At 32.7% G+C, this 19,440-nt stretch overlaps 3 protein-coding genes, 1 non-coding gene and 2 pseudogenes across 7 annotated transcripts; 3 read left to right on the top strand and 3 right to left on the bottom strand.

Moving 5' to 3' along the window:
• Window positions 1–3,088: 3,088 nt before the first annotated feature.
• Window positions 3,089–6,239, top strand: LOC104739904 (calcium-dependent protein kinase 26). Of its 2 annotated transcripts, XM_010460383.3 has the most exons (6): window positions 3,147–3,318; window positions 3,390–3,640; window positions 3,820–4,557; window positions 4,647–4,943; window positions 5,129–5,518; window positions 5,784–6,239. In XM_010460383.3, exons 3-6 carry the CDS (start codon window positions 3,963–3,965, stop codon window positions 6,071–6,073), a joined length of 1,572 nt encoding a protein of 523 aa, XP_010458685.1. In that variant the 5' UTR covers window positions 3,147–3,318; window positions 3,390–3,640; window positions 3,820–3,962; the 3' UTR covers window positions 6,074–6,239. The 2 variants fall into 2 exon arrangements, with proteins under 2 accessions (XP_010458684.1, XP_010458685.1); XM_010460382.3 differs by lacking the exon at window positions 3,390–3,640 and having other exon boundaries at window positions 3,089–3,318.
• A 49-nt stretch (window positions 6,240–6,288) lies between these two features.
• Window positions 6,289–6,360, bottom strand: TRNAG-UCC (transfer RNA glycine (anticodon UCC)). The gene has a single exon. It is a non-coding gene; the product is annotated as a tRNA-Gly (tRNA).
• A 107-nt stretch (window positions 6,361–6,467) lies between these two features.
• LOC104739905 (UDP-galactose/UDP-glucose transporter 4-like) lies at window positions 6,468–9,698 on the bottom strand. Of its 2 annotated transcripts, none has more exons than XM_010460384.3 (7): window positions 9,056–9,698; window positions 8,469–8,497; window positions 8,163–8,364; window positions 7,512–7,754; window positions 7,318–7,419; window positions 7,105–7,212; window positions 6,468–6,888 (listed from the first exon to the last, which is right to left on the bottom strand). In XM_010460384.3, exons 1-7 carry the CDS (start codon window positions 9,182–9,184, stop codon window positions 6,655–6,657), a joined length of 1,047 nt encoding a protein of 348 aa, XP_010458686.1. In that variant the 5' UTR covers window positions 9,185–9,698; the 3' UTR covers window positions 6,468–6,654. The 2 variants fall into 2 exon arrangements, with proteins under 2 accessions (XP_010458686.1, XP_010458687.1); XM_010460385.3 differs by having other exon boundaries at window positions 6,468–7,014; window positions 9,056–9,451.
• Window positions 9,699–10,640: 942 nt separating this feature from the next.
• On the bottom strand, window positions 10,641–11,663 carry LOC104739906 (dehydration-responsive element-binding protein 1F pseudogene; annotated as a pseudogene). The gene has a single exon (XR_015580023.1). The product of XR_015580023.1 is annotated as a dehydration-responsive element-binding protein 1F pseudogene (transcript).
• Window positions 11,664–14,761: 3,098 nt separating this feature from the next.
• Window positions 14,762–15,735, top strand: LOC104743262 (uncharacterized protein At2g29880 pseudogene; annotated as a pseudogene).
• A 590-nt stretch (window positions 15,736–16,325) lies between these two features.
• Window positions 16,326–17,647, top strand: LOC147927858 (uncharacterized). The gene is made up of 4 exons (XM_087485914.1): window positions 16,326–16,859; window positions 16,942–17,001; window positions 17,088–17,169; window positions 17,253–17,647. Exons 1-4 carry the CDS (start codon window positions 16,326–16,328, stop codon window positions 17,645–17,647), a joined length of 1,071 nt encoding a protein of 356 aa, XP_087342040.1.
• Window positions 17,648–19,440: the final 1,793 nt, after the last annotated feature.

Consider the following 19,440-nt stretch of genomic DNA (forward strand, 5'->3'; position numbering starts at 1 on the left):
ACAATATTCTAGATGAGAAAATTTTATTGAAATATGTTGAAGAAACAATTGTTGCTTAAGAGGATTGCTTGATCAGCGTGTGTTATTAACCCTACTATTTTTTTTTTTTTTGGGGAAAATAACTCTACTATTTATTAGTAGAAATTCTATACATCTTCCGTGTGTTCAATTCAAGATACGATAATTATATGGGCCAAGCTCGATTCAATTATCAAACGAAACGGACTCAAAGCCCATCATACATTATACGATAATTTTCTTATACTCGAACTTCGATTACGTGACATCCAAAAAAATTATAATTTGGAAAATAAAAGAGAAAAAAGAAAAGAAAATGGAGTACAATATGCTTGTACAGCTCATTAACATGAAATACAGATAGAGATCTCTCTGGTTCTCAAAAGCATAGACAAATCGAACTGACTGACTCTAATGATTAAGTTAAGTTACCTAATATAATATTAGTGTTAGGCTCAATAAAAAAATTATACTAGTAAATTAAGTTAGTTTACTCAATCAATTAGTCTTCTATGGTCTCAGACAGCGAAGCAACCAGAAAAGAAAAAAGAAAAAAAAAAAAAAGACAGAAAGAAGTGGAAGACATCTAGGTCCCGCTCCATACGTACAACGTGGCATACTTGAAATGGGTATTGGCTAATATTATTATCGTCACGAGCTATAAAAAGCTTTGTTCGTGTGGCTCTTTCATCTTTTTCGCCGCTGGATAACTTTCCAATAGTTAGGTTTTTTACTTTACATTTTATCTTTACAAATCTTTTCTTGTCCAATCCCGTACTAGGATCATAGCATACCGTTCTGTATTTATATTATTCCCTTATCCGAAACATGGAATAGCATGTTATTATTTGATAGATTTTTTTTTATATATACTAGGTTTGAATTGACGCTAAGCGTGGATTTATTTGATATATTTTGATAAAAATTATATATGATTGATTACGATAATAAAATATTATTTTATAAAAAATTAAAATTAATACTAAAGAAAAAAATTAAATTTCAGATACACAATTTTTTAAAATATAAAAATCAGTTGTGTTATAAAATCAAATCTGATAAAAAAACATAAATTTAACTTGACGTCCAGACTAGGCAAATCAAACTGATGACCTCATATATCCTAAACCATTTTCTTTGATCACCAGAAAAACGAAACAATTTTATAATCATAAATTTAACTCGTTTTCATATTTAATTGATCGCTACCACCTATGTTTTCGTGTTTTTTATTCAATGTTTTCATATTTAATTGATCGCTACCACATATTTAATTTATATTCTTCATATTTTTTCTTGTCATTTTCATTGTCAAATTTTGTGTTAATTGTCATCGTAACTTTTACTGTTTGGTTCTTCGTTATACTCTTTTTCTTCTTCTTCCTCGTCAACTTCTTCACATTCTTCCACTGAAAAACCTTTTTTTAGACTACCACGCAACTTGTTAACCCATCAAACTCCAAGAACAAAATCATTTCTTTTCTCATAAAATTTGTGAAATTCATGATTACCAGCATAGTCAACACATGCACCCAATTATTGACAATTTTATCCATATACTTATTTGGTTTTAGATCCACGCGTTTAGAAACTTCTCAAACCAAAATCTTTACTTGGTTTATAATATTTTAAAAACATAATAAAATATACTAATAATTATTTATTTTATATGAATCATATGATATATAGAAATATGAGTACACTATAAGAACATATTAATTATAAATAAATAATATCAATTATATTATATTATCAAATAATATCAACCATATCATATTATCAAATAACCGTAACCGTATATAACAGTAACCGCTTGAACCGTAACCGTATTTAAACGTAACCGTTTAACCGTTTGTTAAACGGTTCTGGTTAAGGTTACAAAAATTTCTAACTATAACCGATGGTTAATAAACCTTAATCGTGACAACCGTAATGCTGGTCATGCCTATGTATAGCTAATAAAACATGTGTGTTTGTCATCCATCTTTCTTTTTTAAACCTCAAAATTTGACTCAAACATCAAATTAAGGTCTTGCGATGTCAATCCTTCTTCTTTAACCCAAAAATAAAAAATTAATGAAAGAATATCAACTCATCTCTAAAATCATACACAAAAATATGTTTTACAGCTCATAAGAAATAAAAACACAAATGTAGATAAATAAGATAATTTATGTTTTGCATCAATATTTATAATATTTTAATCTTTTAAAAGGTTTCGAAATATAAAATTTGAAGCTTTTAAAAATTTTCAATATTTATAATATTTTAAACTTTTAAAATTTAAAACTTATAATATTAAAAAAACTTTTTAAAAGCTAAGAACTTTTAAACGTTTCAATATTTATAATATTTAAACTTTTAAAATTTTTAAATATTATAATATTTTTTTGAAACTGTTTAAAGTTTTAATTTGATCAAATAAAAAACTAGATCAAACCAAATAAAACTTTTAAACTTGGACGCCTGATAAATCAAGCTTTCCTACTCATTCGTTGTTGGAAGCATATTAATCTTATTTATACTGGTTCTGAACCATTGTCTAAAAAATTTCTAGCGGATGTGAGATATTGTGCTTAGTTCTTTGATTTCCAGAAATTTAAAATTTTCATTTTTCTAAAAAATTCTGTAAATTTTGAAAAATATTAATGAATGACATGTCAAATCATTATAGGTTGTTTAAAATAATTTTTAATATTAAAAATTCTGGAAATTATATAAAATGTTAATAAGTGATATGTCAAATTTCTATTGGTTGTTTAAAATCTTATGTGGATGACGTTAAGAGCTTATAGCTCCAACTTTTTATTAGTATTGATGCTACAAAGTAGAAAGCCACAAAAACAATGGTATAGTGGTAAATGTAATATGCAATATTCTGTTTACAAAATTTAGTTATAACATGTGAATACGTCATCAAAAATGAATATTATAAAAATAGAACTGGATATTTTAAATTCAATATTCGTGGATAAACATGTGGCCGGCCTCTCGCGTCGCGAATGGTCTAACCTTAGAATCGAAAAAGTATGAGGTAATAAGTAGGAATTAGACGAAAAAGCAGTGGTCTGAATTGTAAATTAGAAAAAACTTGTCGTGAAGTAAGTAAACGTGAAACTGGTTCTCCCGGTAACAAGTTGACACGACATTTTAATTTGAAAGAGAAGAGAGAGAGAGAGAGCAAGTAGAGAGAGAGAGAGGAGAGGACTGGGTTTGGTCTCTTCGCTGCAACCTATAGCTGTTCGTTTGCTCTTCGACGTGATTCGATTCTCACTACTCTTTGCCCAAAACCAAAAAGAGGTAAAATTTCCAGAAATTTTCAATCTCTTTATGAGTTTCAGAAAATTAAAAAACTCATCTTTTTGAAGCAGTTGGATTGATTACCTTACAAGTTGAAGCAGTTGGGGGATGAACTTTTATGCTCTTGTTCTTATCTAGATTCCTGCAAGTTTCTTCTTTTACTCTTTTTGTGGCTTAATTTAAGGCTGTCTAGTTGATTAATTCGAGATCCAGATGCATTTCAATAACCTCAATTCGAGGTTTTTGCCTATTTTAGTTGGACTTTTTTTTTGAGCTAGAAATGGAGTTTTGTGCTGTGAGTTAGTCCTTTGCCCTCTGGAAGGTACTTTGATCTATGGGTTTTTTGTTTGAGTTGTTCTCTCAATCTAAACTGGGTGAAAGCAATTGGGTTTCATTTGTGGGAATTCAAAAGCTAGACTTTTTTATTCTTTCAATTTCAGTTGGTGTTACTTTGTAGATCAGTGCTTAAATCTGAGGTTTATGTCTTTTGAAACTTTACAGATCGGAGGATACGAAGGTGAATGCAGCTAACGGTTTCGTCGAAGAGTAGCTTCCCTTGCCAGATTAGGCCTAATTGGGTATTATTATAAGGCGGTAAATTTAGTAAACTGAGATTTTATTGCTAGGTGGAGATTTGGATATATATGGGTATGGACATAGCTGATAAGGAGAATACGAGCCCGCTTTTATTTGAATTCTGCAACTGCTTTAAAGTTGCAAGCCTTACTGAAACCATTCTAAACCCTGTAAACGTTTCCAACTTAAAAGATCGATATGTGCTTGGGGAACAGTTAGGCTGGGGTCAGTTTGGTGTCATAAGAGTATGTTCTGATAAGTTAACTGGAGAGAGGCTTGCTTGCAAGTCTATCTCTAAAGACAGATTGGTTACACAAGACGACATGAAGAGTATCAAACTCGAGATTGCTATAATGGCTAAGTTAGCTGGGCACCCGAACGTGGTGAATCTCAAAGCGGTTTATGAGGAGGAAGATTCTGTGCATCTTGTGATGGAACTATGCGCAGGTGGTGAGCTTTTTCATAAGCTTGAGAAATATGGAAGGTATTCGGAGTTCCGTGCTAGGGTGCTCTTCAAGCATTTGATGCAAGTGGTTAAGTTTTGTCACGATAGCGGTATTGTCCACAGAGATTTGAAACCTGAGAACATTCTTATGGCCACAATGTCTTCTTCATCTCCTATCAAATTGGCTGATTTTGGGCTGGCAACTTATATAAAGCCTGGTAAGATAGAGGAAACACTGTCTTTTTGTAAGTTATCAAATCCAGAAATGGAGATTGTGTATTCTAAGAATATGTTTTTGTATAAGCAGGGGAAAAGTTGAGCGGGACAGTTGGTAGTCCGTTTTACATAGCCCCAGAAGTATTGTCAGGGGGATATAACCAAGCTGCTGATGTATGGAGTGCAGGGGTTATTTTGTACATTCTTCTCAGTGGAGTACCTCCCTTTTGGGGAAAGACTAAGTCAAAGATTTTTGATGCTGTCAGGGCTGCAGATTTGAGATTTTCTGCAGAGCCATGGGATCATATAACTTCATACGCTAAGGATTTGATCCGGGGGATGCTTTGTGTTGATCCTTCCCAAAGGTTATCAGCTGATGAAGTTCTAGGTATGTCATCTTGTCCATCGTTTCTTATAAACTTGAAATGATAATTAATTTCCTTGAATGGTAGTAGTCATGAGAAAGTTATCCATGTTCCTAAACTGGCAAAGACACCAAGATCTTACTTTTTAGTGTTGCCTATACATTTCTGAACTACAGCAGAGTGATAATTTTTGTGCATTTATTTGTAGCTCACTCGTGGATGGAGCAAGTATCTGAATCAGGTCAAGAAAAATATGATCAGGATGTGTTTGGCTGTGAAGGATTGGAGAATGGTGGATGCTCTTTCTCCACACAATGTGTTTCCCGAGAACAAGATTATAGCTTTAGCATGGCACAATTAGAGCAGTCAACAGATAACGACTGTAAATCATCATTCTCGTCTTTCTTACCTGCGGATAACAACACACTGCCAAATTCCGGTTTTGGTGGGTTTTCTTTTGATGGCATACAACCGGAATCAACCTCAGCTGGCTTCTCGTCAACTGGAATCCCCTCCATGCCAAGCTTTAGCTTTTTTAGCTCAGGGCCAGTGACGACACAGAACAATGACATCACTGAAACAGTTGGAAAACTTCGAGGTACATACTTCACTCTTCCTTGCTTAGAAACTAGAATGTTGGGTTTGATGATTGCTATAAGTCATATACTTTCTAAAAATGGCAAAGACATTAACTTCAAACTCACGAATCAATATCTCAGCATTCTCTGTTTCCAAACCAAATCTTTTTCTGTTGACTGTAGTTGAGTTTGTGTTAATATAATCTAATCTTCTTCCTTGGCATTGTTACCGGAAGTCTGGTATTTGAAAGAGCTGATTAAAGAATCTGTGTCCCATTTTTACAGACTCAAGCCCAAAGAGGTCACTGCCGTCACCTGATTCTTCTTCACAACTTGAGAGGCGTGAGGAAGCAGGGGAGAATCAGACGGAAGCAGCAGGAAAGTCAGAGACAAGAAGGGAAAGAGGAAACTGGTCAAGAATGTCAGGACTGCACAGCAAAAGGAACCGGACCATAGGACTAGGAGAGCTAGATCAGTTGGTGGTGGATGTTGCAGTCACAGAGTCTATAATCAGATGGGCATCTTGCACGCATATTCCCACCGCTCCATCCCTCAGATTGTCGCTCGTTTGCTAGAGCAAGAAGAAGAAGAAAGAAGATAACTGTTATCAGTAAAATATTGTACACATCTGATTTTGTTCCTGCAATCTCTTGGTTTTGTAGTAAAACATTTTCATGGAAACTGACCTCAACTGTATAAACCAATTGGAAAATAGAGTGTGATTTTGATTTTTTTAGAAAAGATATGGTCCAATTATATGTCTAATTCGAAAAAAATAAAGGATAAAAGCTGCGTCTGCCGGGAGTCGAACCCGGGTCTATTGCTTGGAAGGCAATTATCCTAACCGTTGGACTACAGACGCTTAACGAACCGTATATTGATATCTAATATGATAAACCTACGTTCTTGCTAATTCGTTTAGTTCCATCATGATCACATCAAAATAAATTGTAGTGAAAAACCCAAACATTTTCTTTGCAATTGTATTTATTGATCAAGTTTCAAATTGAATTTCCGAGTAAGTTTCGAGTTAAAGATTCTAAACTACAAAGAAGTAAAACAAAATCTACTTTCTAATAACACAAAACATATTGAAGATAAAAAATGTGAAACGAACTAAGAAATTAAGTTTTTTAAACATTTCTCTCGTCGTTTATTAGACCAAAGACCGACTCTCTTCATCGTCTTCCTTCTCAAACTTAACCTGTTCCAACTTCTTGGGTGTCTGACTTGAACCCGAAGATTTAGAGTTTGGATTTGGATCTGGAACCATCTTGAGGATAATGCCCATAGAGATGAGTAACAATCCCGAGCCGTGCTGTTCCGTTAAAGGCTTTGTGAATATCAAGTACGAGAGCAACAACGTAACTGCTTTTCTCGCTGTTGTTATCTACTCCCAAGACAAAAAAAAATAAAATAAAATAAAAAAAAAAAATAAAATAATATGGCTTAAGTTTTGTACGATTCAAGATATTGTAGATTTCTTCTTTCAGATCGAATAAAGTTGCACCAATATCTACAAATCAAATAAATTATAGTCCTAAATGCTTTATCGGTTATATACTAAACTGAAATGCAATAGTTAAAATGGTTAAAATAGTTTTACCATAGCAGTTGTGGCTGCGCCAAAGAGCGCAATGAGGCATAAAACAGAGACTTGTCCGATAAATGTTGCCATGGCTTCGAACACCAACACTCCATATATATATGGATGCTATAAAATGTCAATTACAGAAATTAAATATAATTAAAATTTACATTAGTCAGTGGTCAAATAAGAATTAGAGTAAATGGTATCTTAATAATATATAAAGCTTACTTGAGCGCATGAAGTCCAAGCTGTGAAGAGCTCTCCGGTAAGAATCATTGGTGCCAGTAAGAACGGTAAACCAACTACCGTCGAGCAGAACAACATCTCCATCTACCATCAAAGAGAAAGAAAACCCCATTACACGTTATTCCAGAGAGAGGGATATTATACCATAGAAGAAACTGTAAAAAAAAATGAATTACTTGTGTTGTCTCGGGATTCATCGTGAAGATAGCTTCTTGCAAGTTACCAAGAAAGGCGTCCATGATGAGAGCGCCCGAGATCATCATAACCCCAATTATGCTAAAGTCTGGGGATGAATGGGCATCAGCTAATGTGAATAAGATCAAACCAATTACAAGTAGCAAAGCGGATATGTACTCGTGGACTGGGTACTTTCTTCTCAAACCAGGTATAAATGCTCCCATTACCATAACCGGCAAAACCTAGAGAAAGAGGCAAAAATCAAGGTTAGAGAAGTACAATAGGATCCTTTCATTAAGAAAAATGCACATTTCTTGCTAAGTCATACTCCAGAAGAATTAGGAGAGGTTTTTCATATTATTATACACCTTATATGTATTGATACAAATTCAATACCGTTACTAACAATATAATTTGGAGTCTAGGACCACAAATAGAGCTAAGACGAGATTATCATTAACCTATGCAACCAAATTTTTACGTTACCTACTAAACCAGCAATTACCACAACAATGCTCTACATTGAACAAAAATTGATCCCAAAGATTACGTACCAAACCATAATTCCTCGGCTGGACTCTACTAGTGACAGTATTGGACTACACCACTACTTGGTTGAAGTTAATTAATCTTATTTATATAAGATATACCTTAGTGGATTTGAACATGATTTGAGCAGGGTAATTAAGATAAGCCAAGGAGCCTTTGGTGAGGCCATGAGATCCCATAAGAACACCAGATAGTTTCACGTAAGTCTTCCATGGATTTACCATTTGCTTCGTCCTGAAGCCATGCATGTAAATCAGAGCAATATACACCAATCCTTGCGCAAATGTGAAATACCATCCATAACTGCAACGTACAAACAAACGTATAATATATAATTCAATACTTGTATATAATTCAAATATTATATTATTAATATGTTTCAAATAAAATTTGATATATAAAATTACCTGAATTTAAGCCGGTTGTACACATATTCCTGCAAATTTAAGAAAAGCAAAAAAAAAATAAACAGAGCGTATGAAATAAAAGATCCGAAATCTTAGTCAAATAAAAATGTTAACAAATTAGCATCTAATTACTGTTTACAAATATATTAAGCAAAAAACTACAGAATCTCAAGAGGAGGAACAAAAAAGAAGCAGAATCTCGAGAAATTAAATTTTATAGTATATATTTGTATTAATTGTATACAAATCTCAGATTTAATAATAATAATAAAAAAATATTTGCATTCCTAATCTTCACCTTTGTTTTCGGTAAAAGTCTTTTGTTCTAAAGAAATTATTTTTAGAAGAAGAAGACCGGATTCATCTCTTAACCTTGGAATTTTCTCGGCCATAAAAAAAAAACAGAGAAACACACCGCATGCAAAACCGGAATTTCACACAGACTTAATCAAATCAAAGAACAAATACAAAAATTCATGAAAAATCGAAAAAAAATGTTTATGATCCGATCCTAGTACTGATTTGGTATTATCAGAATTATATATAAAAAGATTTAAAATAAAATAAAATAAAAATAAAAAACGAACCTCACAGATGCCATTAACGAGGTAACCAAAGAAAAAACCGGAAGAACAGATGAGAAATTGTTGCCATCTCGGTTTATCAGAAAGAGGAATTCCAAAGAGTGACATCATTTGTTCTTCGCTGTTCTTCATGATCTCGATCTCTCGAACAAAGAGAGAGAGAGAAAGAGAAAAAATCAAAAATCAAACCAAGGAGGAGGAATGTTACATATAGAAAAATTTGATCTCTTTTTGAATATGTAGGATTAGTAAAAAAGTGGAAGAAGAGTCAGTGGATATTGACAAGTAGATGAAGAAAGGTATAAATATCAAACTGAAGAAAGAACAAAACAATTCTCCTTTTGGATATCTATATTTTGTTTTCTCTCTTACTCTCTCTCTATCTAACTTAACGCTCACGATCACTTTTTATCAAAGTACTTCGTATTTAAATATATCACTACTTGGAATTGGAGAGATTAAGGGTCTAATTTGTCTACGCTAAAAAGGGTCTAATTGTCTTTTATTGTTCTATAGCTTATATTTTTGTATTTATCTTATTACTTAGATAACATCATAACAATGTTTACTTATTAGACCCAAAAAAAAAAACTCAATCAAAGTTGTTGGTGAACTGATTAAACAAACTTAGAGAATATTCGAATTTGAGAGTTTGAAAAATAAATCCGTGAAAGTAATTTGGATTTTAGATGATTATTGATGAAACACGCACTTACTTGCGTAAACTTGTTTGAGTTAGAGCGAATGATGAACTGGCAAAATCAGTTCCAAACAGCCACGTGTTTCACGCTTTAGTTCCGCGCCATGCCACGTCAGACTCAGAAATTTTTAATTCTCTACCAATTTATTTTGGCATTTTGACAAATAAATATAAATCTGAAGACCTCGATCAAAAATTCCGTAAAAGCGACCTACCATGAATTATGTTTCAAGATATCGAATTTATTATTTGCAATCGTGACATGCAGAGTATTTCGGGAATTGCAATTCCACAGTAAAAAACTTATTATTGACATTGATAAGTCGTCGAAATTCATAAATACTTCTTTATAGATGATTTTTTAGAATTTTCACCAAAATTAAAAAAAATAACAAATATTGTATTATTATTAACTACTTTTGTTTTATAATCTTTTTAATACTCATTTACTCATATTTTTTTTATATTTGTCATTTAACTGCATATCTATTTTTAATTGTTTATTATAAAAATAAAAACATTAATTAGTTATTTGATTTCAACAATAAAAATGCATTAAATACATTTAAAAAATCATATTTTGTGATATAAGAAAAAATCCTAGAACATTAACCTTTATGATACGGAAAAAATATAATATTTTTAAGTCGTGAAGTATGGATATAATATTCTCAAGTCAAAAACTGTATATAGTAGTATATACCAATGGTGTCAAACTGTCAATCTCTAATAGTCAAAGATTTTTATCTGCTAGTTTAGTAGTTAGTATCCTTGTAAGATTTGATTCCAAGTAGATGATCCTTTTTTTTCTTTGGAAGTTTGCATATCTACTACAACTGTCTATCAAGTTGAATTGCAAATTGGGCTTAGGCTATATGTATACACAGGTTCGTGAAAGCCCAATCGTTTTATAAAATTTATAATGAAGAAAGATCCAAGAATATTACAAAATTAATACCATCAAGGAACCTTCTAAGTTCTAAACTCGACCAAAGGACACTAACGCAAAACCCTTGAACTCTTTACTTACATACACTCTTTTAACTTTAAATGTAACTTGAATTCAGTAGTTGTAACTCCATAGTGACATATCTTCATAACACGTCTCTTCTTCCATGTAAACGTTAGGAGTCATGTCTTCCATATATGACCGTGGTGGTGACATTAACGGCTCCTCCGCGAGCCTCATCATCGTCGTCGACACTTCTTCGCAGTCCCCATATCCATACGAAGAAGAATTCAACTCCTCCGAACCCGAACCAGATCCTGAACCAGAACCCAAATCCACTTCATCTCCTGAAAAGGGTAAAACCGTAATTCCACCGCCGAAGTCCGCCGGCCTAAACATCTCGGCTGCTTCGGCCGCGGCTCTTCTTATGACATCTGGGTGGTTGGACTCAGGCACAGGGAGCCGCCAAGCGGAGTCGGCGAAATTCAAACACACGGATCTCCCGCGCAGGGCCAGAACCGCCACGTCGTGTGCACGAGCAGCCATATCAGCAGTGGGATAAGTACCGAGCCAAATGCGGCGTTGGTGGATAGGCTCTCGGACTTCGCAGACCCATTTGTCGCCGTTCCTCCGACGTATACCTCTGTAAACAGGGTGACGTGTCTCCTTGAACACTCTCCTTCCCGCTCGTTTCTTAGGCCTCATCTCCGCCAGAATAATCTCGTCGTTGTTCATCATAACTCCTAAAAAGTACGAAACAAATTCGCCGGAAAAATGAAACAAAAGAAAAGGAACACTCCGGTTAACTTCAATTACTGTTTTAAAGAAGGGTTAAAAAAAGAAGAAGATATGGATTCGATTTTCTTGTGAGGATTTGGTTACAAAATATTGAAGTTTTGTTCGAGTGAGAAGAGTCTGTTTTTGTTTGTTTTGTTTCTGACTTAGAGCTCTGTTCTTTTTTTGCTGGGAGTGAAGGAAGCAGAGAAGTGTAATATATATAGGATACGGTAGGACATGAGGGGACCTACAAAACTATGCGAAATGAACGCGCGTAACACACACTTTTATGATTTTATTATTATCTTATCCCACGTATGCCACTTATATTAGCTGTTAGCCGTTATTTACCCAAAAGGTTCGTTCTAGATTTATTTATTCTTATTTGTGTTTGTGTGTTTGAGCTTGAACCCATAAAAAAAAAAGTGTTTCTTCTTTTAAACATTGGAAGATCTAATTCGGCACATTTATATTTAACTCTAGCTAGTATTCATCAGTGCTTACGTTGAGGTTTCTTTACCAAATTATGGGAATGGGATTGGTCTGTAATTATTATGATTTCACAAGTAAGAGGGCATGGCTATTATTACTCTATTAGTAGTGAGTGTTAGTTACTAAAATAAACAACGGACAACTTTCCTCTTTCAACATGACACATGTTTTTTTTACCAATAGAGAAAGAAGAAAATATATCATAGTATTGAAAAATGTATCAATCTATATACACTGACTAAGAAATCTCTCACGAGGAAGTCATTTACCATAAAATTGATAAAGTAAATTTAATCACTCATCGCTTAATTTTGTTGGTTATTTTTTTTAAATACAAATCAATAGTATTATCTTTAATATTATTATATATGAATTTATGAGTGGTGGTGAAATACGTTATCGAGATAATCCATTCAACTCAAAATACTACTACGATATAATGCACATTAAACCACGGCTATCCTTTTATTTAACACTTAAAGTGGTTTTAAAAAATACAGACAAAGAACATTCCTGGAATCTTTTGGTCAAACATAATTTTTTGGCTTTGTTGTTTAACTCAAGTATATAGTTAATATTAAATTCGGATAGTTGGGTCCAGCTGAGCTCTCCCATGCTGAGCTTTCGTCTTTCAGGACCAAAATATCCATTTTTAATTAAAAAGATATAAGTATATCTAAGAATTTTATTTCTATATTTGTTTTCGTGGATAAAGAACACGTGACTCATTTCCATATTAAGGATATTAGTTGTGACTAACACGTGGGATTTCCGTGGGAACTGAGTATTTTTGTACTACTATACTAGGAGTAGATTATAGCACATTTAATCCCTTTCTTTTATTTTAACCAACACTTTAAAAGGGATATTAAACTTGTATTTTAGAAAGTTTTAGAGGATTTTTAAAATTATTTGTTATTTAATTAATAATTTTTAATAATTTTTTAAAATTATATGTTATTTAACTTGGAATTTATATAAAATCATTTAAAATAACGTATAATTTCTTGTTATTCAATTAATGATTTACAAAACTTATTTAAAATCTATTGTTATTCAAAATATTACAACTTTTTTAAAAATTGCTACTTAGAATGATTCTATAAAATTTTTGTTTATTTTTTAGTTGAAAAATATGAGTACCAAAATCATATATTATGAGATGGAATTTGTGAGAATTTCTGGTAAAAAAAAAACAATCAACAGCAACCCAACTCAACGCAACCCAACCGACATAATCATATGACCCCGGTGAAGCATCGTCTCTTTCTCTCTCTCAAAACCTTTAACTTCTCCTCTCCGATCCTATGTACAATCCTCCGAATCCTCTCTCTCTCTAGATTAACAGCTGGAGCAAGACCAGATATTGGCAGATCGCCCAAGCTTGTCATAGCAAATCATACACTGAATAGAAGATAGCGACTCTGAGAACACAGCCTCCGTAGCGAGATTAAGAAGAAGGTTCTCTCTCTCTTCCTCCTTAAATTATTATCGATTTTGATTCTCTTGGAAAATGTCACGACGTGAAACCCATTAATTCTCTTTCAATTAATCAATTTTTTACAACATTCCTTGTTTTAGTCAATTCTTCCTAAGATTTTCGGATCAAGACGATTTTGTAAAGAAGAAGAAGAGGAACTAATGATGATCAAGACGACAACAACAACAACAACAACAACAATGGTAAATAATCTCTTCTTTAACCGAATTACGAACATAACAAGAAAACAAAAATCATTCGATTGTTTTTTTTTTTAAATCGAATAATGGAATTTGGATCATTATTCATGCCTTTTGATAGATTTGGAGCGACGAGATGGAATCTCGGAAGAAATCGGTCCTTGACAACACTTCTCCAATGATTTGGAAGACTGCTTCTGGTATAATTTTGATCATCTTTTTTCAATGTGTGGTTAGGAATTATTTGATTTTTTTTACTTATTGGTTATACTTCTGCATTTTTTTCAGATTATACTTCTGCATTTTTTTCAGATTATACTTCTGTGTATAACCACATTTTAGTTTCGAATATGTTGAATTTGATGTGGTATTGAGTGTTCTATTGTCGTTCTTAGTGTGATTTTAGCAACATTGTTCCGGTGTTTAGCAATTAGCATAAGACTAGTGTGATTTAGCAACATTTGAATTTGTCTAGGGTCTTGGTATAGGCATTGGTCGAGTGTTAGAGACTTTGCTCATTGGTCAAGTGTCTTCTATGGTGTAGTTATTTGTGAATTGAGTTAAGAAATAGACAACTGGTTTGAATACTGGTATTGTGTCTATGGATGTTTCTGCAGTATAGTGGAGAGCATAGGGGAAGGCGTAATGAGTTTGAGAAAGGAGATCACACGTGAGAAAGGAGATCATTTTGTTTTTGTACTGCAATTTGACGGTGGATCATGGTTTATGGGCTGTTCTTTTTGAGTATATGGGCTTTTTATGTTGTTTTCTTATTAGGGTTAAATTATTGGTGCATATATATATCTCGATCTGTAGGTTTTCTTCTGCCCTGCACAATTACTATCATCATACTTGAAGTTCATCTCCGTTTCTGTCAAGGTGAGTTTTTCCTACTGAATTACTTTAATTGTTGTATTTCCACGTTTTGCATCATGAAAGATATAAGAGAACATGGTGATAGCTAGTAGATACCATTGAAAGCAATTTGAAAGCTAGTTTAGCTTAGAAACGTATTGACAGCCATTTAATAATAATACTTGTTAAGATCTGGGGTGTAGCATAACTAATATAAATGTCTTTGGTTTTTTTTGTATTGTGTGGCCATAGTACCATGGAAAATTCACAGGTAGTGGAAAAAAATAAAAATCCATATAATTATTGGTTAGAACCTGAAAGCAATATGTTAGTGCAGCTGCTAGTTGATGCAATCAACGATGGTTATGGTGATGCTAGTGGCAAGTTCAGCAAATTAACTGTGGAGACAAGAGTATTAGCAACTCTAAACAAAAATCTTGGTATTAAAAAAACTTATAAGGAGTATACAAATAGGATGAAGGTTTTGAGGGGTAGGTACAACGGCTTGGCAGAACTTTTCCGTTTCAGCTCTGGTTTTGGATGGGATCCTGAAACAAAGAAATTCACAGCTAGAGATAGAAGTATGGGATGACTATTTGAAGGTAAGAAACTTTATAGTATACAGTTTGTGAATATAGTAGTGTTTCTTATGTACCAAAATTACTAAAATGGTTTTTATGTTTTGAATAGGCTCATACAAATAAAAATCATCTGCGTGATGAAACATTTGAAGATTTCGGAGATTTACACCTGATATTTTCAACAAATGTTGCAACTGGCAAAAATGCCATGGGATTAGGTGATGCCATTGATGAAGATACATATCAAGAAGATACATCTGTTCAAGTTGAGGAGAGCCTACGAAGATACATCTGTTCAAGAAGTTTTCGTTCATTAGAGAAAAGAAGAGGAGAAAAGCTACCTCATAGAAAGAAAGCTAGAACTGCTGCACTTAATTCAACCAATGCTTCTAATGAAGTGAACACAGAAATTAGTCACCAGATTTTTGACATGATAAAGAAAAGGTGGGAAAAAGAATCTGAAGAAAAAGAAGCTGAGGATAAGGCTAATAATGTGTGGGAAGCTATCAAAGAAATTCCTGATTTGGAGAAAGATTTGTGTTACGAATCCATGACACTCATTCACAGCTTAGGGATGAAATATGGGTTCGTTAATATGTCGATAGCAGATCGCAAGGGATGGATCATACAAAACCTTCGTAAACCATGAAAAATGGACTGAAAATGGTTTTCTTTTTCGATAATATACTTGTTCGTTTTCATTTTAGTAATACATGATGAGTTTTTCTTTATTCTTTTTATTTATTTAACCCTGGTCTTGGTTATTTCTTTCATTTTACATATAAATCAGATTATAAATCATGTTTTGTGCTACGTACTAGTACTAAAAAATGTATACACGTTTATGCTATGTCAAAATAAGATTATACATGTTTTGTGTATACATGTTGCATATTTTCATGTTAGTTATAAGATTTGTTTTTGCCGGGTAAAATATAGATTTTTAGGACATAGTGGCGGGCAAAAAACATTAGAGGTAGGGTTAATATATATTTGCTGCTCACCCTCATTTGTTTTATTTCCACACACCAGCCGTCAGTTTCTTCTTGTAAGTTCCAAATTTTCTCATTGTTCTATGCTTTTGTATCGTTTTGTTTACGATTATGTGATTATATTATGCTTATCGTTCAGTTATCTCTATATTATGCTTATCGTTCATTTTTTTTTCTCTCTTGATGATTAGGAGCTGTTTGTTATGATTTATAGCTATGTTATTTTTTTGTGTGTAGGATTTTAACAATGGATCGCATTGTTCAGGAAAGTGAAGAGATAGAATCTAGAAGAAAAAGAAAAAGAATGAGAAATTTCAAATTAGATGTTGATATTATGTTATTGGTTTTGTCAGCGAGAACTCGATATTTCGTACCGCAAATACCACGCCAGATTAGAAAATCAGCAACAACACTTGGACATGAGTATATACTGAAGGCGTTGGCTGAAACAAAAGAGCGTGAGCATTTTCGAGAGCTATATCGTATGTACCCAGAAGCATTTCTGAAACTATGCTCTATTCTTAGATTGAAGATGGATTTAACCGACATAACATATGTTTCTGTTGAAGAAATGCTTGCCACATTTTTGTTCATCGTTAGTCAAAATGCGAGGTACGTTGTAGCTGAAGATAGATTCCAGAGATCAAAATTCTCAATAAGTAAGAGCTTTAACACAATTCTAAAGGCATTAAAAGCACTTGCTCCAAGTTTTATGGCTAAGCCTGGATTTGCAATTCCTACAAAAATAATAGACAGCACTCGATTTTATCTTTATTTTAAGGTATGATAATTTTTTTTCTTCTGCTCGTTTCCAAGTATTTCAAAAAATTATATGACTGATATTTTGTTTATATTATTTTTAGGATTGTGTGGGGGCGATTGATAGAACTCATATCCTTGCAATGATACTAGGACAAGACACGGCTAGCTATCGTAATCGAAAAGGACAAATATCACAAAATGTCTTAGCTGCATGTAATTTTGATTTAGAATTTACGTATGTTCTTAGCGGTGGAAAGGTTCAGCTCACGATGCAAAGGTATTACATGATGTTTTAACAAGAAACACAAACAAATTAGTAGTTCCTGAAGGTATGTCTCACTTATATTTGTATAAAACTAAATTGTTATGTTATTTATCTGCAATTTATCTCACCTATAATTTTAAACTCCAGGAAAATTTTACTTAGTTGATTGTGGATTCGCCAATCGACGCATTTTTTTAGCTCCATTCCGAAGTACTCGCTATCATCTGCAAGACTTTAGAGGACAAGGAAAAGACCCTGTAAATCCAAATGAGTTGTTCAACAATCGTCACTCTAGCTTGCGAAATGTAATAGAGAGGATTTTTGGCATCTTCAAGTCAAGATTTCACATCTTCAAATATGCACCATCCTTTCCATATAAGACGCACGTAGAGTTAGTAATTGCTTGTGTTGGTTTACATAATTATCTCCGTAAAGAATGTCGTTCCGATTTGTTTCCTCCAGAAGAAGATGATGTCGAAGAAACTAACGTTGATCAAAGAAATGATGAAGAAGAAGAACAGCTTCATGGTACTCAAGAATAACAAAGAGTGCTCGCTAATACATGGAGAGCAAATATAGCTGCAAGCATGTAGATTGATGCTATGAATATGGGGTCACTATGACTATGCTTTATTTTTAGATTATTTCATTTCCTTTGTTGGGTAATTCTTTTTTCTTTTCTCTGTTTTGGTTCTTGTCTAGAAACGTAAAAGTTTATTTTCTTTTCTTTTCTCTGTTTTGAAAACGACTTGCAACCTAGTGACTCGACAATTGTCTTCCTTGCAGACCAAACAACCATTTCATCGTAGCAGTTCTCCACTGCACATAGACTTCCTTTTCAATCACGTGGCCAACAAACCACCAATATAAATAATGTATTTGGGGCAAATTCTGCTTTATGTAATAGTTATGTTATGGTATAGAGTTTTCTTTTTTTGGTGTTATAAAATATTTTTAAAATCATTCAAAGTTTACTAAAATCTCATAGAATCTAATAGAATCTCATAAAATCACATTTTATTTTCCTTTTTTTTGATAGAACAACTCTAAAACACTATCAAATCTCTTAAAATCTTTCAGAATTCTACAATTTTAAAATCCTACCAAATCCTAAGAATATCAAGTTTAATACCCCCTCTAAGACTACTCTACGGAGGAAAATCAGCTTGTAAATCTATGTATACTTAATCATCTCACTACAAAACATATATATATATATAATTTTATTATATTTTTTTTTTGATAAATAAAATTATGAAAGAAGAAAAAGAAAAAAAATCAAAATTTAGTACTAAACAGAAGATAATAAATTACCACATTGAACGTTCAGTTTAAACAAACAAAAAACATCGACAATGATGTGATGTATATATGGAAATTTATTAAAATCCCTTATATATTAATAGAAAAGCACACTTTTGAAAAAGCTGATGTGTCGTCGCCAGAGAGGTCGAGACATATTTAGCTATTTAGTCTTATTTAGATTTATTATTTACAACTATGTCATTGTGTTTTGAAAAAAAACAAATGTGTCATTTTTAAAAACTTTATCACATAACTTTATTAGTATTAATTAAGTTTAAGCTTTAAATATACTTTATATATTAGAAAAAATAATTTACTGAAATGCATGTGTAACCCACGCGGATCTCACAAATTCAAGCGGGACGAATGCAAAGACATTTTGCGGCTCAATATATTTAAATCCGTTACAGGATGGCTTACCGGACGGGTTTGATCGGGTTAACAATTTTATTTAAACTATCCGGTTCATGTAATTTTAGTTTTCTGTGATTTTTTATCTGATTTGATAGTTCATGATTTTGATAAAAATCTAACGATAACGAACACTAATTCAGTTCACATTCTATCCAGATTTGTCATCATGTCAATCTAAAATTTTTGGTGAAACGATTACTTTTTAAATTTTCATTAACTTGATGAATTCAAACCAATATAAATTTAAATAATATAATAAATAAATATATTTATAAATGTAATAAGTCAAACAAAAATTTCACTCTCCGTGCAACAACACGGGTTATTATCTAGTAATTTATTAACATCCAAGTTTATCACAATTTCGATAATTTTTAAATGAATTCATTTGAGTTGTAAAAGCGTTGATAAGTGACGATGATGTTGACATTTTGAAGGAAAAAAGCGTTGAAATAAAATGTAAGAATTAGAGACAAAGAGACATGTTGGTTGCCCAATAGTTAAGGCTTCATGCTGTCTCGTGAGTGTCAGTTGCGTGTGTTCTTCTTTCATCTTTTATTTTTCTCTTTCGGAACTTAAGAATATGTGAACACATTTAATTAATGTACATTGTACT

The sequence above is a fragment of the Camelina sativa genome, chromosome 14 (genome assembly GCF_030686135.1).
Source record: "Camelina sativa cultivar CO46 ecotype springtype chromosome 14, ASM3068613v1".
Classification (NCBI taxonomy): Eukaryota; Viridiplantae; Streptophyta; class Magnoliopsida; order Brassicales; family Brassicaceae; genus Camelina; species Camelina sativa.

Excerpts from the sequence above, each read along its gene's own strand:
- LOC104739904 (XM_010460382.3), top strand. The coding sequence starts at position 3,963 with ATGGGTATGGACATAGCTGATAAGGAGAATACGAGCCCGCTTTTATTT. Across the intron at positions 4,558-4,646 it reads GGCAACTTATATAAAGCCTG|GGGAAAAGTTGAGCGGGACA; the intron begins GTAAGATAGAGG and ends TTGTATAAGCAG. Across the intron at positions 4,944-5,128 it reads ATCAGCTGATGAAGTTCTAG|CTCACTCGTGGATGGAGCAA; the intron begins GTATGTCATCTT and ends ATTTATTTGTAG.
- LOC104739905 (XM_010460384.3), bottom strand. The coding sequence starts at position 9,184 with ATGAAGAACAGCGAAGAACAAATGATGTCACTCTTTGGAATTCCTCTT. Across the intron at positions 8,498-9,055 it reads TCGTTAATGGCATCTGTGAG|GAATATGTGTACAACCGGCT; the intron begins GTTCGTTTTTTA and ends TTAAATTTGCAG. Across the intron at positions 7,755-8,162 it reads TCATGTTCAAATCCACTAAG|GTTTTGCCGGTTATGGTAAT; the intron begins GTATATCTTATA and ends CTCTTTCTCTAG.
- LOC147927858 (XM_087485914.1), top strand. The coding sequence starts at position 16,326 with ATGGATCGCATTGTTCAGGAAAGTGAAGAGATAGAATCTAGAAGAAAA. Across the intron at positions 16,860-16,941 it reads GATTTTATCTTTATTTTAAG|GATTGTGTGGGGGCGATTGA; the intron begins GTATGATAATTT and ends TATTATTTTTAG. Across the intron at positions 17,002-17,087 it reads TGATACTAGGACAAGACACG|CGGTGGAAAGGTTCAGCTCA; the intron begins GCTAGCTATCGT and ends GTATGTTCTTAG.